Below are 16,979 nucleotides of genomic sequence, written 5' to 3' on the forward strand. Positions count from 1 at the left end.
TTTCATCCAGATTTCCAGACCCTTTCATGAAATTCCCAGAAGTTTCATGATTTTTCCAGATGTTGGGGTTTCATCCAGATTTCCAGACCCTTTCATGAAATTCCCAGATTTTCTTTGAATTCAGCAAGAATTTTATCCACATTTCCAGAATTGAGAGAGAGAGAGAGAGAGAGAGAGAGAGAGAGAGAGAGAGAGAGAGAGAGAGAGAGAGAGAGAGATGCGACATGTTTTTGTCCGGAAAGCAGGGTTGCCATTTGGTATTTTTCAATACCAAATTAGGGTAAATTTTGTATTGAAAAATCCATTTGGTATTGAAGCACCGTGACTGGTTTTAGACTTAAATTTGGAAGTGAAACGAAATAAATTTGGTATTGAACTAAATACAAGAATAAAAAAAAAAGTGTGTGTGACACACACACACACACACACACACACGACCCGGTAGTTCAGGGTAGAGCGTCTGGCTCACAACCAGAAGGACCAGGGTTTGATTCCCGGCCGAGTGAAGATAAGTTGGGTTAGTCTTCTTGCACGTGTAGCCCCTGTTCACCTAGCAGTGAGTAGGTACACGACGTCAGGCAAGGAGTTGTGACCTCGTTGTCACGGTGTATTGTGTGTGAGTGGTCTCAGTCCTACCCAATGATCGGTACTACGAGCTCTGTGCTCTTCCGTAGGGGAACGGTTGGCTGTCTCGAGAGAGAGAGACCCGCAGCAGACCAGAAGGTGAATTACACACACACAAAAAAACACACACACACACACACACACACACACACAAAACGTACACAGACACTACAACCTACTCAGTAACAAACTAGTGATTTAATGTTTATAGTATTTTCAAGTCTTAGTCGGAACATTAGGGCTGAATTTTTACCTGAGCTGCATCATTCTATTTTCAACGTCACCCTGCAGACCAGGGACACCAACAGGATTAATATTAAAAGACAACGAATAAATAGTTATTAGTTACGGCCGCACCGGCCAGGTTGCGATCCCCGACAACTATTTTTTTTTTTCCTCCCAGGCCGTCCCTACCCTATTCCTCCCCCTCTCATACCCTCTGGTTTCCACGCTTCTTGTACGAGACTTGTACACGTCTCGTACCGGGCTGAGGCTAAGGGGAGCTCAGTGTCTCAGTCACATTAGTGTTCTATTCCGAGTAGCACCGTTATAAAAAACTTTCCTAAGTGCCACACAATAGGATTCATCATGTCCTCGAACACTTTCCGTTCAACTTAAGAATATCCAGATTTTTCGTGGGATTTCCAGATTTTTTAAGCCCAGATTCCCAGACAAATAGTAAAGACCATCTGGCAACCCTGCGTGGCAGGCCACTGAGGCCAGTGCGAGCGGCGCAGACAAACAGGAAAGCCGCCAGCGGCCAGCAGCCCCTGGCACATACTCAGCGACGAGCCCTCTTCAACCACCACGCAAAGGCGATGAAGCTGATGAAGTTTGCCCTCGTGGCGGTGGCTGTGCTGGCGCTCTTTGAGGGTGAGTCGTGCCGCATGGTAACTGCTGTGGCCTGCTCTGTTTTCTTTTTTCTCGATCTAAGCTGCAGTGGTGTATCGATTTTTTTTTTATCAATGACGATGAATTTCGCAGCCTTACGGAAATTATCGCTCTAATATATTTACTTTTACTTCAGTTTAGTCTTTTAAGTGCAGGGATGGATGTTGCTTCTTTTTCATGTCCTGTTTCCGACTTACTATTTTAGCTACTCATCGTTCTTGAAGGCACTTTATTATTTCCTCTAAATACGATGGTGAATTTTTTTGCTATGGTGTACTTTTCCTCCTTTCAGGGACGGAACAGTACTGCTCAAGGGAAAAACGAAAGTCGTGTGGAGAACCCGAGGCATCCATTGTCCAACTGCCGGCTCCTCGAGGCTACCAGTTTGTAAGTATTTTGCACTCTCAAAAGCAAAACAGATTCATCGGCAGTATAACTTAAACAAAAATAGATAAATAGTTGAGAGCATAAATATAAGTAAAGCCCTAGATGGAAATACACGGTTACTACCAATAGGAAATGGAAAACCACGATTACTGCCACACATAGAAGATGAAATATATAAACCTAATGATCCATCCAAGGGTGAGCTTAAGATCACGCTTGGTCCATTATTTTATACAGCCTTTATTTACACACACACACTCCCCCCACTGCAGGTTCAGCCTAGATTTGTGGAATTGAAACAGTGCACGGGGCTATACTGTGACCATCCCGCTAAGAAGTGCTCGCCCAAGGAAGACCACATCAAGAAAGTCAGGTTTGAGGTAGGTCGCAGCGTTCTGTTCATCTTTTTTTTATTTCATGAGAATAAATGGAAAGTCCCCTAAAACATATCCAATAATAGTAAGGTTATACACAAAAAAATATTATTTTAACTATATTGATTTTAATGTCTTCCCTTAAATATGTGAGAGTTTAAGGAGAAATGAGAGGAGGAACGCTGACTGTATTGAGGTTTGTATTCTTATGTTTCTTCGGTGTGTGGCTGTGAAGAGCTTTAATGGAAGTAAAAAGACAACTGGTTTCCATACATAATCTCATTCGCACAGGTGAATGCCTACAACGTGAGCCAAATTGGAACATGTGTCTTGGTGGAGGTGGAGGAACACGAAAAATGCGAATGTGAGTGTGCCAAACCTGACTGCCCCCAAAGAAAGGTAACTTTCTCGTTCTCTTCCTGTCCTGTTCTTCCTTTTTTTTCCTCTTAATTTTACCTTTTATTTCTAATATCTTCAAATTTTTTCACAGTTGTTCATTCTACCTTCTTCTTTTCATCACTTTTAAATTCCTGTCATTTTTCGTAGGATTTTGTGAAGGTCTCATCTATTACGTTTACAGTTTAACTCTTTCTGCCGTAGTATGTATGTTTGATCCTTTCAATTATTATATCTCCAATATCAACCTTTTTTTTACCTGTACATATCTTGTTTACCTGGGGATTCATTCTACTTTCCTACTGTTATACCACGCTGAACATCTACATATTTCCCCAACATCTACACGTGTCTCTCTCGTTGTAGAAACTCAACAGTAAAACATGTGAATGTGTGTGTTCACATTCTGATGAAAAGGAATGCAATCATCGAAGAGCTAAACGAATCCCCGTCATGTGGCACCCATCCGACTGTCTATGTGTGTGTGACATTCATGTGGAATGTTCAACAGGGTTTAAAATGGATGAAACTACATGCAAGTAAGGATACAGTGTGTGTGTGTGTGTGTGTGTGTGTGTGTGTGTGTGTGTGTGTGTGTGTGTGTGTGTGTGTTGTTTGATTTTGCTTCAAGCTTCTAAATGTTGTTTTTCATTACAGCGTTGTGCATCTTTTTTTCTATAGCCTTTTCTAATAATTGGCGATATATATTATTTTCTCTCTAACGTCTGACTTGATTGCATTTCTTTATTTCTTTGCTTTACCTGCTATTTTTACATGTTCTGTCACAAGCCATTAACCTCTGTCATATTTTTTTTTAAGTTCATCACTCAAGAGAGAGGCCATTGCAGATATTTGCCGTTGTTTTGAATGCAGGATAAACGAGGTTCTACTGTACATTAACTTATGCATTAAGGTTATTTTGTTCCATGATGTCTGTGTTGCATATACTATTGTACGTAGTTGTATGCTGTTGCTTTGATGGTAGTAGTAGTAGTAGTAGTAGTAGTAGTAGTAAAAGTAGTAGCAGTAGTAGTAGTAGTAGTAAAAGTAGTAGTAGTAGTAGTAGTAGTAAAAGTAGTAGTAGTAGTAGTAGTAGTAGTAGTAGTAGTAGCAGTGGTAGTTGTAGTAGCAGCAGTAATAGTAGCAGTGGTAGTTGTAGTAGTAGTAGCAGTAGTAGTAGTAGTAGTTGTAGCAGTAGTAGTAGTAGTAGTAGTCGCAGTAGTAGTAGTAGTAGTAGTAGTAGTAGTAGTAATAATAGTAGAAACAGTACAAGTAGAAGTAGCAAAAGTAATAGTAGTAGTAGGAGGAGGAGGAGGAGAAACAGTAAAAGTAGAAGTGGCAAAAGTAATAGTAGTAGTAGTAGTAATAATAGTAATAGTAGTAGTAGTTGTAGCAGAAATAGTAAAAGTAGAAGTAGCACAAGTAATAGTAGTAGTAATAGTAGTGGTAGTAGTAGTAGTAGTAGTTAAAGTAGAAACCGTAAAAGTAGAAGTAGCAAAAGTAGTAGTAGTAGTAGTAGTAGTAGTAGTAGTAGTAGTAGTAGTAGTAGTAGTAGCAGTAGTAGTAGTAGTAAAAGTAGTAGTAGTAGTAGTAGTAAAAGTAGAAGTAGTAAAAGAAATATTATTATTATTATTATTATTATTATTATTATTATTATTATTATTATTATTATTATTAGTAGTAGTAGTAGTAGTAGTAGTAGTAGTAGTAGTAGTAGTAGTAGTAGTAGTAGTAGTAGTAATGGTAGTAGTAGTAGTAGTAGTAGTAGTAGTAGTAGTAGTAGTAGTAGTAGTAATGGTAGTAGTAGTAGTAGTAGTAGTAATGGTAGTAGTAGTAGTAGTGGTAGTAGTATTTGTTATTATTTGTTGTTGTTGTTATTGTTATTTTTTAGTTAGCTTGAACACACCCACAGCCAGAGAACACTCCTCACCTTCTACATACTAATGGCTAAGGCCCCGTGTGCTTGCTTTTCAGATGTGTTTAGAACTAGGATGACCACAGTCGTCAACAATCCACAGTCGAAAATGAAGAAGATTAACAATATGTTAAGAAATAAGAATTACGGAACAGCCTCCCCGTTCCCCTGGTATAGGCTAAATTTGACTTCCTTCATCACTCCATTTAGTTCTTCAGTCGTAAGAAAACGAACGGAAGTTGAAGAAGCCAATGTGTGGGACGAAGAGTGATATAGCTGAGGTTTAGGGCCAGTTCCACAGTCCAACAGAGTCATTGTAAGCGCCCAAACCAAACTATAATCTCCACAATGATCCGTTTTTTCTTCGCAATACCAGATGCTAAAGAGACTTCCCGTGTGGTCTGCTAAAATTTAATCCTATTTATATCAATCGCAAACACAATACAAGGAATTTTCGTAGTATTTTGTGTTTGGTTGGGGAGCTTACGAACTTGCTGTGCTGGACTGTAAAACTGGCCCTTTGAGTGTGTATTCGTTAGGTAACCATGAACGGAGGATTGTTCGGCGCAGCACTCAGGCCAGCCGGGTCGCTATTCTCAGACGCTTGCACCTCCACAACAACTATTTCCAAAGGTCGAAAAGGAAATGAATCGGGTTCTCATGACGGTTTTTTTCACATTCATGGTACAGAAGAAGGATCACTTTTTTTTTTTTTTTTTTTTATGTAGCAGAGGGGTCAGTTCAAAGGCATAAAAAAAGGTAACAAATGTATAAAAAAAAAAGCCCGCTATTCACTGCTCCTATAAAGAGTTAGAAGAGTGGCCGAAAGATAGGTCAATTTCGGGAGGACACCAAACTACTACTGGAAATGCCCAAAACTGCTACGAAAGCCTTGTCAAATATATTAAGTTGGGCGCCTGCAAGGTTTGAGAATATGGTCCCAGCTCAGCCTTACTCGGTGCCTCACGTCTTGGCGCGCCGGTTTTAAGAAGGATGTGACATGTTCTTGCAAAATTACTAACTTCTCGATGATATTCAGATCAGATCAGATGAGATCCCGGGATATGCCTTTGCAACGGCTTCCGGAATTTATGTTCACTACTACTGTTGTCGTGCTTCAACGCTCATTATCTATAACTCTACCTTCATGTTCATGTGTGTGGTCCTTAGAGGTTGAAAGGGTTTGTTTCAGTGCAGATTCAATTAGCCTTCACTTGAAAATGACAGTGGTATGAAATAAATTATATAAGCATTTTGGAACTTTTCTTTCACTTATCCTTATCATAATTTCATTTTTTTTGTTATACTGATTTTTTTTTTAACAAACCAACGCTAGCTTTGAAATGACGCCTCCTATTGCTACTGTTACAACTACTACTACTACTACCACTACTACCACAACTACCACTACTTTTACTACCACTACTATTATGTACTATTTCTGCTGTTATTACTTCTACTTTTACTACTACTTTTGCCACTTCCACTTCTAGTACCTGTATAAGAGATGAGCTGAGGCAGATTACAAACATGTGGTACCGGAGCATGTGTGGTAGACAGACAACATCCATGAAAACAAAAGAGGAATCCAGTCAACCAGGAGAAGCCTGACCAACGCCGCCCTGGCCAGACCAAACATTGCTTTCAGTAGACATTTTCGCTGAAACGCTTCTCGAGGGAATCTTCGCGAAACTCTTTGGAAAGGTCCTCGCCTCATTACTCATGTTTCCTTTCACCTCGATTCCAAACAATTCGAAAATGTCCTAAACATGATATCGGTAACTAGTAACAAAAATACGGCAACAAGGAAAACAACAATTTACTACTACAATTACGACAAATACGATTACGACTTCGACTACTACTACTACTACTTCTACTACTACTATGACTTTATACTACTACTACTACTACTACTACTACTACTACTATGACTTTATACTACTACTACTACTACTACTACTACTACTACTACTGCTTTTAGTTTTTGAATGGCTAAAAGAGAGAGAGAGAGAGAGAGAGAGAGAGAGAGAGAGAGAGAGAGAGAGAGAGAGAGAGAGAGAGAGAGAGGAACCTTTTGGCATCCGGGCGCTGCCTTTGATAAGAGACAAGGGATATCAAGTCTCGTTTCCCGCCCAAGTGTTCCATTATATTACATAATAACCTGCGAAGCAAACACTCAAAATCTGAAGCGAGCCACACAACTTCGTGATCGGAATCAACTCAAATAAACACCTGACACCCAAGAATGTGCCATGAAGACTATATTGTAGCGAGAGAGAGAGAGAGAGAGAGAGAGAGAGAGAGAGAGAGAGGGAGAGGTTGGCTTCGTCGGACTTCATCATTCTGTGGGAAAAATCAAGTCCACATGGTTATCTTTATGTCAGTGTCCGCTTCAAAGAATCGGATTTATAACATTGCAAAGAAAATTAACCGTTACAGGGAAAACTAGCCTAATTCGTATCACTAGTACTGAGGCTCCATCGGCATAAAAATAGTGAGGCAGTAGCAGCACTCATAAAGATAGGGGAAATTTTCACTATTTTCAGGTGATCATGAGTCAGCTTCAGGGTCTCATCTTCCCGATACTCTTTCCTTAATATTTGGTACAGAAGAAGTAACCTAGCTCTCCGTGTTGCTCTTATCCCCTTTAAATTTTTCCCCTACCGGTGTTAGTTTAGTCCGTCCCTCGACAAGTTGCTGGTATTGCTGGTCCTATTCCAACCGCCTAGCGAAGTCTGACGCCCCTCGCAACATGGGCCAGGAATTAAGGGGCTCCGCTTAATTAACCAGTGGAATACTGGCTGGGTTGATTCATTCATAGGTTATTATGTATACAAGAGGATTTCCCAGTCAGAAAGAAATGCTACTGGTAGACAAACCTCCAAATAACAAATGCATATTCCAAACTGTACGTTTTGCCTCCCTATTGGGAAAATTATTTAATGTGTATTTGTGACTGCTAGTTTGCTTTTGAGATATACTGCTGACGGACAAACAGATCGGCATGCAAATACATACAAATACAGACAGGCAGACAGACAAACAGACTAGCAGACAACGAAAACCTAGTCCTCCGCGCGAGTCAAGTGAGACGCCGCTTTATGACTATACCAGCCATGCACTGCCAAACACTTAGTCGGGAAATATGAGGTGAAAAAGACATACTATAAGTCTTACCAAGGCCTACTGTTACATGCGGTCCCATAGAACAATACAGTATTATCAGAGACTGCTATTAAACTCTGCACCGTCAAATACCATGAAGTGAGACGGTCATTTGATTATTACCTATGTTCTGGAGACGAGCGGATCCTGTACACCCTGCCGCTCCACCTGCTTCTCAGACACTGTTGCAACGTTACCAAATCATTGTACTAAGCACATCGTATTTTTCGGTTTCTGACCCATAAGTATATGATAAAACATCGATACGTTACGGTTTAAACACTAACTTCAATTGAATATCGTTATTGGTGTAATTAAGACGGTTTTGGGGCCTGAAGCTGAATAAGGCAATGCTCTGAGTGCGACAGTCTGGTAACGCTGAAGGACTGGTGTTCGTGGAATTGGTTCAGAGCTTCAGAGACCCACTGGACGCTACTCAAGCCCTCCCGAAACACTGCTTGTTCTTGTGGAATGACGTTTGAAGTTTTGATTATATGTTTAAGTGTTGAAAAACATAAGGTAAAACTCGCTTAAAATATTGCAATCTCTTTACAAACGGAAGGAGACGCTTCATGGGCTTTTGTGTTTTTGCTGTTTTGCCCTTAATTAAGCTGCTTCCGTTGTTGTATAAAATAAAGAGGACAAAGATGAAGGACACATTTATATAGGAAGTGATGTTATATCATGGCCATAATTTGTTCATATTAGGCTTAAGAATGATCACACGCTCGTGCATGATGTATGATAAATGTTATTCATATTAACTGTGATTTATACTGGCTAAAATCACACACACACACACACACACACGAGAATACGAACAAATCTTTGAAAGTCGGAAGCAGAAATGGAAGAAAAGAGAGAGAGAGAGAGAGAGAGAGAGAGAGAGAGAGCACAACGATGCAAAGTCTTTACACTGGCTTACTTTCACGGTGTCCTGTCGTCCTATAGAAAGGCTGGGTGGCAAGTGAGACCATTTATTATTCAACACTTATGTATTGTAAAAGGAAAGACAAAAGCCAGTGACAAGGCAACAAGCAGTAAGCGGGGATGCTCGGGACTGTTTTTCCTCAGTTAGTCAAAGACGCGAGTGTTACATACAACATATCACAGAATGCATTAACTGGACTGCTTGGTGAACGCCAACAACTGGCTAGAATCTTGAGTCATCCTCCTACGGGCGCCACGTGGATCACTTGCCGTAGGGCCCCGCGGAGTGCTGCTGCTGCTGCTCCGGCGTGGGGCTCATGATGCCGTAGATCCAGTCCATGAAGTAAGGCACGTTCACATACACGCCGGGGTTGCCCTCAACGCCGCATCCAATGCCCCATGCCGTCAAGCCGTACAGCTCGTAGCGGTTATTGTTCGGGTTGAGGCACATGAGGGGGCCGCCGCCGTCACCGGTACACGCGTCCTGGCCAGCCTTCCCGCCGGCGCAGACGAAGGATTTGTCCAGAATAAAGAAGAGTCCCAGTCTGGTTTGCCGCAGATTGTTCTGACAAGTGTCATAAGGAACGACGGGTAGAGTTACCTTCTTTTGGATGACCTGGTACTTGCCACCGTCGAAAGCATCCTTGCCCCAGCCTGTGGCGACACACTCCGTGCCGGCGGCGTGGTTGCGGTCTGGCGGCGGGAGGCAGACTCTGTTGATGTGGTAGCGGTAGGTGACAGGTCTGTCCAGCTTCAGCACGGCCACGTCATTGTGCAAGTTGGCGGAATTGAATTTGGGGTGCACCGTGATGCTGGCAATGTCGTAGTCCTCGTACGGATATTTGGCGTCGAAGTAGTCCACCTGGTACTCCCCAAGACGCACTCTCATGTCGTAGGGGTTGTACCCGGCAACACAGTGAGCCGCGGTGAGCACCCAGAGGTCGTCCACCAGGACGGCGCCGCACTTGTACGTCTGGTTCCTGAAAAAGACGATGCCCATCCACGGGAACTCTGCAAACTTGCTTTGAGTGTCAAGGAGGTGCGTGTTCTTTATACGCGTAGCAATATCAGCACTGCCTACACCACACTCGAGTGCTGTGGGGGGGTCAACTATTTCGATGTGGGCACAACAAACACCGGGGTTGGAGTAGCCGGTGCCACTAAGTAAACACGAATGGGGGATGACGTTGGTCTGCGAGATGCCCTGACACAGAAGCTCTGGCAGACACACGGAGTCCTTGGGACAAGAGTCCAATGGCTCCAAAACTTTCTTCGTGCAGCAAACACCCACCAGCTCGACGTTAATTGCACAGCCCTGCAACAGAAAACCTTATCACTTACCCTATATATGTGTGTTACAATAAAGAAAGGAAAGCACCATTCATTGTCAATCATGCATTCTTGAAGTCTCTCAGATATAAAAGACTATGGAAGCAGTGTTGCTCTTATACATCTAACGCGAGGCAGGCGAGTCTCATACCGGGTGGTTACTAAGAGTGCTGGGGGTCTCGACGCACTGGTGGGGGAGGTTACAGCTGTACTCGGCGGAGCATTGCTGGACCACCTCAACACAACATTCACCCACGACGCCGCTTCCCTCGGTGACGTAACAAGTCTGTCAAACACAAGACATTCAGGCACAAGGAAAAATATATACTTAATCTTTCTTCCCACCGTGACGAATTAACCCGTCTCGGCCGCTGATAAAAAGTTAAAATGGTTAGTAAGACCTCAATCTCACTACAAAAACTCACTGTAGAATCAAGCTTCATCATACCTCCGTGTAACCTTGGGGTGCCAAGAGGGAGTCTGCCTTGCAGAACCCGGTGGTTTTGCAGATGGCGCCTGCTTCGGAGCACTTCAGGACGGGCGGGTGGTCTTCTTTTATTATCGGAGGCTCATTGCAGCACATACCGTCCCCTCCTCCAGCCAGGTCACACCTCTGAAGGAAGCAAAAAATGAAAACTAATTGTCTTTCCTAGTCACTGCTCTCGGCGCCAGCAATAAGGAACACTGGATCACCTAATAATATCTTCAGCGTCAGAAATTCCTCGTCATGCATATACACAGAGTGAGGGATCCAGTAAACACTAACGTCATAGATTCGGGGGTCGAAGATGCCGGCGCCGTCGGTGTTGACGGTGCCCTGCTCGGTGCACTGCTGGTAGGTCACACACACGTGGCCGCGGCTGCACTGCTGCACCTTCGGGGGACTGCAGCACACGCCGCCGTCCACGCCTGTCGCCGGGTCCACGTAGCAGCCCTGCGCGCCAGCAACACAATTAGTAGCTGCGAGCTATGCCCGGCATGAGCTGACCAAAAGCTTCCTCTCAAATGTTGACTGTGCGTCGAAAATCAGAAACTAGTCCGTTAAGACCTATTGCTTCTCAATCAATTTCAATTCTTTTCCCTTGCCCCTGGTTAGTTGTTCTCCTAAAGATTGGTGTTAATTTGGAAAGCTTTCTAAAAATAATTCAATTAAACGTGTAAAGGTCGAAAGCAAATTATCCTTTTCCCGTTCAGTGAAAATGTTAGTAGACAACAAAATTACCATTTCCCAGCAGAAGGGCCATCGTCCTGCAGTGAATAAGTAATGACTGAAGATTAGGATAAATATTACCATGCTCTGGTTTCCCCAAGAAAAGCTTGTAATAACGACGCGTAAGCCTCTGCTCGGAGCTAGTTGGAAGACCTGTCTACACAAGCCTTAAGTAAGCTGGTGACGGAACAATCAGTTGACAACACAGGGGAGCTTATCCAGCAAGGCGTGCCCGTCCCCTTACTCACCACAGCTGCGGTATCGTAGGTGCCGACGTTCGTGTCACACTCTGCAGGGAGGCGACAGGTCTCGTGGGCGGCGGGGCAGGTGACCAGAGGCAGCGGCTCGGGACGTTTGCAACACACAGCATGCACGTCCGGGTACTCGGGGTTGATACACTGTAAAAAGAGAAAAATTGCCAGGTATGGTCATTAAGAGATGTTCTGTACAATGTACCTAATACAAGAATGGTCTCCGAGTAATCTGAGCATAATTCTGAAAATGCACGAAGAATAAATTTGCCATTCTTGCTCACTCCAATACGTTCTCTTAAAAGAATCTATACCAAGCTCAGTGTCAAAGAAAAAAGCCTCAGTGTGAGTATTCAGAGCAAACTGGGAGACCAGAAGGTTCAGAATGATTAAGCAGAGAGTAATTTGGGAAAATGTACCAAGAGAACTGTCAAGATGTACTTACAGTGTGCCCAATATCGTATATAAGAAAGTTCAGTAACTGAAGCATAACTTTGCGACACGAGGAAAGTCAAAGAGCAGCACTTTTGGACGAGATGAAGTCCATAATGAGTGACCAATGAATAACTTTTCTGTAGGTCACGACGAGGCTCACAATAAGAATAATCGAAGCCTATAATGTGAGACACTTTGAAGTCACCTTGGGGGGACTGATGCGCTGGTCTATGAGGCCGACGCCGGAGGTGTTGATTTCGCCATTGTAGCATTGCTCCTGCGGGACGCAGAGGTGGTGGAGGGGACACATTGCGCCGATAGGCTCGGGCTTCTTGTCAGGGTCGACGCAACACAACCTCCCGATGCCACCCTCACATGGGCGGGCGTCAGTGTACTGGAAGAAGGAGAGTTTAAGTAGTGTAAAAGAGTAAGAACAGTAACCAGATTTTTGTGCTGAGAATGAACGTGTTGCTATATACTGTGGTCGCAATGAACACAGCTTTGGGAATGTATGTTATGCGTATGATAGATTCCCGGAACAAACGAGCATGTCTCAGCGTTAGAAAGTTGTCTTTAGCATGGAAAGATATGCATGGTATTAAGTGCTGTGATGTAAGTGTGTGTAAGTCAGTTGACTGGAGGGAAGAGAGAAACTTTTAGGTTTAAAGGATGGTCTGTGTGTAGGTCTTCAAATATCAAGAAGGTGATTAGGATATAGGGGACTTGAGGTTTGTGCGTCTCTCAATTCAGTGTCGAAAATTTGCCCGAAGGAAGGAGGGTTGTGTTGCGGGTCGAGGCAAGTACAGGACACACTCACGTTGCTGGGGATGGGTTCGGGCGTGCGTGGGTTGATGAGTCCGATGCCGCCTTTGTTGAGAGCGCCCTCGTAGCACTGCGGCCAATAGATGCACACCTCATTCTGGCGGGAGAACCAAAAAGAGAATAAAATCTGTTACACGGACTATTGCTATACACGCACTAAAATACGCAAAGAATATCAAACTCGCTACTAAAACATTTTCCACGATGAATCATACTTCGGTTTCATGTGGCAAGAAAGGAGGATGGAACAAGAGCTCGGCGCCTCAAGACACTCACTTGTTTACAGGTAAAGTACTGCGGCTCGACCGGGTCAGTCTGCTGCTGCTGGCCCGAGTACTGCGCCCCCGCCCCCCCCGCCAGCACCAGCACAGCCACGAGCAGCCCGCTGGTCCTCATCTGCAGACAAACATGCTTGGTGAGCGGCGCGGAGAGCTATGTGGCGGGAGGCGGATCACAGCCTTTCTTATTATGGATACAGTCACTCCATCCTCCTCCCGTCGGCAATGATGAATGAGGCACAAACTCAAGTACACACACACACACACACGCACACATATACACACGTATACACACGTAGACACACGTATACACACGTATACACATGTATACACATACACACACATGTATACACATATGCACATATACACACATATACACACATATACACATACACACATATACACATATACACATATACACATACACACACACACACACACACACACACACACCTCTCTTGACCCTCACGGGGTCAAGGCGCTCCCCATAGCAGCCACGGGGTCAGTTTGTTGACCCTTTTTTCTTTTTCTTTTACTTCTCCTTCGCTCCCCATTCCCCCGCCCCTTCCCATTGCTTTCAAGGTACTCATTATTACAAAGAACTCTCGTGAAATGTTGTGACACTATACAGACATACAGTGAGTGCAGTGGTTAGTGGTGCTGGAAGGGTAGTGAGAGCTGTGTCGTCAACATAACACCGAGGACACGCTCAAGCTCCGGAGGACGAAATCACCGAAATCACCCAGCAGCAGAGGAAGGTCAGTACGGCAACTTCATCAACTCTGTGCACTTGTTCCGATAAACCGGCCAGCAACCACCACCTGTCTCGCCGGCCAAGGCTTAGCACTTCCTTTAAGCCTGGGTATCCCTGAGTGACCTCCCAGATACTGCCCACCTGCATCCCTCTGGGACCTGTCACCTGAACCCAGCATCCTACCCGAGGATTGACATCGCACTTGACCTCGTCGACATCTGGAAGAATCCGCCCCTTCTTCCCCCCGGCACCACCCCCACTGCACTCCATCCCACCCAACCCCTCCCATCATCCCTACCTCTCCCAGAGACAAGTTTTTCCATCCCCCTTCTCTTTTTGTACTTGTTCTCGTCAGCGAAATTTATTTAAATGTATTTATAAAATGTAAATTTTCAGCCAGACGGCTGCCGTATGCCTGAATAAACCGTATATTATTATTATTATTATTATTACACACACACACACAAACACACACACACACACACACACCACGCGCATCACAAACACACACGCATCACAAACACACACGCATCACAAACACACACGCATCACAAACACACACGCATCGCAAACACACACGCATCGCAAACACACACGCATCGCAAACACACACGCATCACAAACACACACGCATCACAAACACACACGCATCACAAACACACGCGCATCACAAACACACGCGCATCACAAACACACGCGCATCACAAACACACACGCATCACAAACACACACGCATCACAAACACACACGCATCACAAACACACACGCATCACAAACACACACGCATCACAAACACACACGCATCACAAACACACACCCATCACAAACACACACCCATCACAAACACACACCCATCACAAACACACACCCATCACAAACACACACCCATCACAAACACACACCCATCACAAACACACACCCATCACAAACACACACCCATCACAAACACACACCCATCACAAACACACACCCATCACAAACACACACGCATCACAAACACACACGCATCACAAACACACACGCATCACAAACACACACGCATCACAAACACACACACATCACAAACACACACGCATCACAAACACACACGCATCACAAACACACACGCATCACAAACACACACGCATCACAAACACACACCCATCACAAACACACACCCATCACAAACACACACCCATCACAAACACACCCATCACAAACACACACCCATCACAAACACACACGCATCACAAACACACACGCATCACAAACACACACGCATCACAAACACACACACATCACAAACACACACACATCACAAACACACGCGCATCACAAACACACGCGCATCACAAACACACACGCATCACAAACACACACACATCACAAACACACACGCATCACAAACACACACGCATCACAAACACACACGCATCACAAACACACACGCATCACAAACACACACACATCACAAACACACACACATCACAAACACACGCGCATCACAAACACACGCGCATCACAAACACACACGCATCACAAACACACACGCATCACAAACACACACACATCACAAACACACGCGCATCACAAACACACGCGCATCACAAACACACACGCATCACAAACACACACCCATCACAAACACACACCCATCACAAACACACACCCATCACAAACACACACCCATCACAAACACACACACCCATCACAAACACACACACATCACAAACACACACGCATCACAAACACACACGCATCACAAACACACACACATCACAAACACACACACATCACAAACACACACGCAACACAAACACACACACATCACAAACACACACGCATCACAAACACACACACATCACAAACACACACGCATCACAAACACATGCGCATCACAAACACAGGAGCAACACAAACACACACACATCACAAACACACACGCATCACAAACACACACGCATCACAAACACAGGAGCAACACAAACACACACACATCACAAACACACACACATCACAAACACACACGCAACACAAACACACACACATCACAAACACACACGCATCACAAACACACACACATCACAAACACACACGCATCACAAACACACACGCATCACAAACACACACATCACAAACACAGGAGGAACACAAACACACAACACAGAGGTAGACAAGCAAAAAAAAGGCAAATTAGGGTCCCAGACGCTTCCGCCTCTCACACCAACTATTTCCACTCAAACTACCACCAGGGTCAAAGAACTACTCAAAGAAACTCCCACAACCACAACGAAAGCCTTGTCAGATGTGTGCGTGATCGCCGAAATGTTTAAAAATATGACACCTGGACTCCTACCGCTAAGCAAAACTCGGTAACAAGCCCAACAGGAGCACTGCCCACCTTCCAGACGGCCGCTGCGACGAGAACTACTGCTGCTGGGGACAGAGAGCGGCTTTTATTGGTGCTGGAACCTTGCATTCCCCCCTCCTGCCACTTCCCCAACCTTCCTCCTCCCCTCTCCCCGCTCCGGACCTCCCCACGACTCCCATAAAAGCCCCAATGCTTCCCACAGTGGTGGGCCCTCGCTCAAGGCTAAGCACTGTCCCGTAGCATGTTTTTTTTTTCCGAGCCTCGTTGCCATCACGCCGTCGAATGTTCGTAGTTTTAGTGCTGCTGTATGTGAAGCGAAAGGTCCCTGTGTTCAGAATGTCCCTACCTGCGATTGTTTATTGTTCTGATCCTTTTAAATGACACCTGATGACTCTTCGATCGGTTTGTCTGGTAGTTGTCCTGTCCTCCCTCTATTACTCCCTGTCTCTCTTTCTCCCCGGCCGTTTTTCATCTCCACTCCCTTGTTGTTTCTTTCATCACATCTCACACTCAAGGCGGTAATCCTATTTTGAGGGTTTCATAAAGTAGAGAGAAAGATACATACATACAGATAGTGTGTGTGTGTATGTGTGTGTGTGTTGTTAAGCTTCCCCCTCTCTCACCTGGCCCTTCCTCAACTGTGGGAAGCCCGTTGTGACTCACGCACTCCCTCACTCACTCACTCGTATCGCTCCTCCTCTCGCATCGTATTCATGTAGAGTAGCGGTGAGGGTAATCTCAACTCACTAGTATAAGTTTAAACAGTGACGACACAGAGGATCTGGATATAGAGGCCTAGTAGGCCTGCGTCCAGTATTTCCGTAAGGTTCCGTAAGGTTCTTTGTTTTGTTAATTTCAACGTCGA

General features: G+C 44.5%; 2 protein-coding genes across 2 annotated transcripts in view; one reads left to right on the forward strand and one right to left on the reverse strand.

Annotated features, from left to right (window-relative positions):
- Window positions 1-1,141: 1,141 nt before the first annotated feature.
- LOC127000238 (balbiani ring protein 3-like) lies at window positions 1,142-5,841 on the forward strand. The gene is made up of 6 exons (XM_050863688.1): window positions 1,142-1,497; window positions 1,808-1,902; window positions 2,175-2,282; window positions 2,568-2,675; window positions 3,039-3,211; window positions 4,647-5,841. The coding sequence occupies exons 1-6, from the start codon at window positions 1,443-1,445 to the stop codon at window positions 4,654-4,656; spliced, it is 549 nt and encodes a 182-aa protein (XP_050719645.1). The 5' UTR covers window positions 1,142-1,442; the 3' UTR covers window positions 4,657-5,841.
- A 2,877-nt stretch (window positions 5,842-8,718) lies between these two features.
- Window positions 8,719-16,979, reverse strand: part of LOC127000237 (uncharacterized) — a 26,433-nt gene continuing 18,172 nt past the window's right edge. The window contains exons 2-9 of the mRNA XM_050863687.1: window positions 13,009-13,128; window positions 12,728-12,829; window positions 12,116-12,304; window positions 11,473-11,622; window positions 10,781-10,948; window positions 10,463-10,627; window positions 10,166-10,300; window positions 8,719-10,000 (exon numbers count right to left, since the gene is read on the reverse strand). Of these exons, the coding sequence (XP_050719644.1) occupies window positions 8,948-10,000; window positions 10,166-10,300; window positions 10,463-10,627; window positions 10,781-10,948; window positions 11,473-11,622; window positions 12,116-12,304; window positions 12,728-12,829; window positions 13,009-13,128 (2,082 nt within the window). The 3' untranslated portion in view covers window positions 8,719-8,947. The remainder of the gene's footprint in view (window positions 10,001-10,165; window positions 10,301-10,462; window positions 10,628-10,780; window positions 10,949-11,472; window positions 11,623-12,115; window positions 12,305-12,727; window positions 12,830-13,008; window positions 13,129-16,979) is intronic.

This window comes from Eriocheir sinensis, chromosome 18 (genome assembly GCF_024679095.1).
Source record: "Eriocheir sinensis breed Jianghai 21 chromosome 18, ASM2467909v1, whole genome shotgun sequence".
Lineage (NCBI taxonomy): Eukaryota > Metazoa > Arthropoda > Malacostraca > Decapoda > Varunidae > Eriocheir > Eriocheir sinensis.

What these genes read in the sequence shown, in the direction of transcription:
- LOC127000238 (XM_050863688.1), top strand. Translation starts at nt 1,443, where the DNA reads ATGAAGCTGATGAAGTTTGCCCTCGTGGCGGTGGCTGTGCTGGCGCTC. An exon ending in CTCCTCGAGGCTACCAGTTT is followed by an intron (nt 1,903 to 2,174) that starts GTAAGTATTTTG and finishes CCCCCACTGCAG; the next exon opens with GTTCAGCCTAGATTTGTGGA. An exon ending in TCAAGAAAGTCAGGTTTGAG is followed by an intron (nt 2,283 to 2,567) that starts GTAGGTCGCAGC and finishes TCATTCGCACAG; the next exon opens with GTGAATGCCTACAACGTGAG.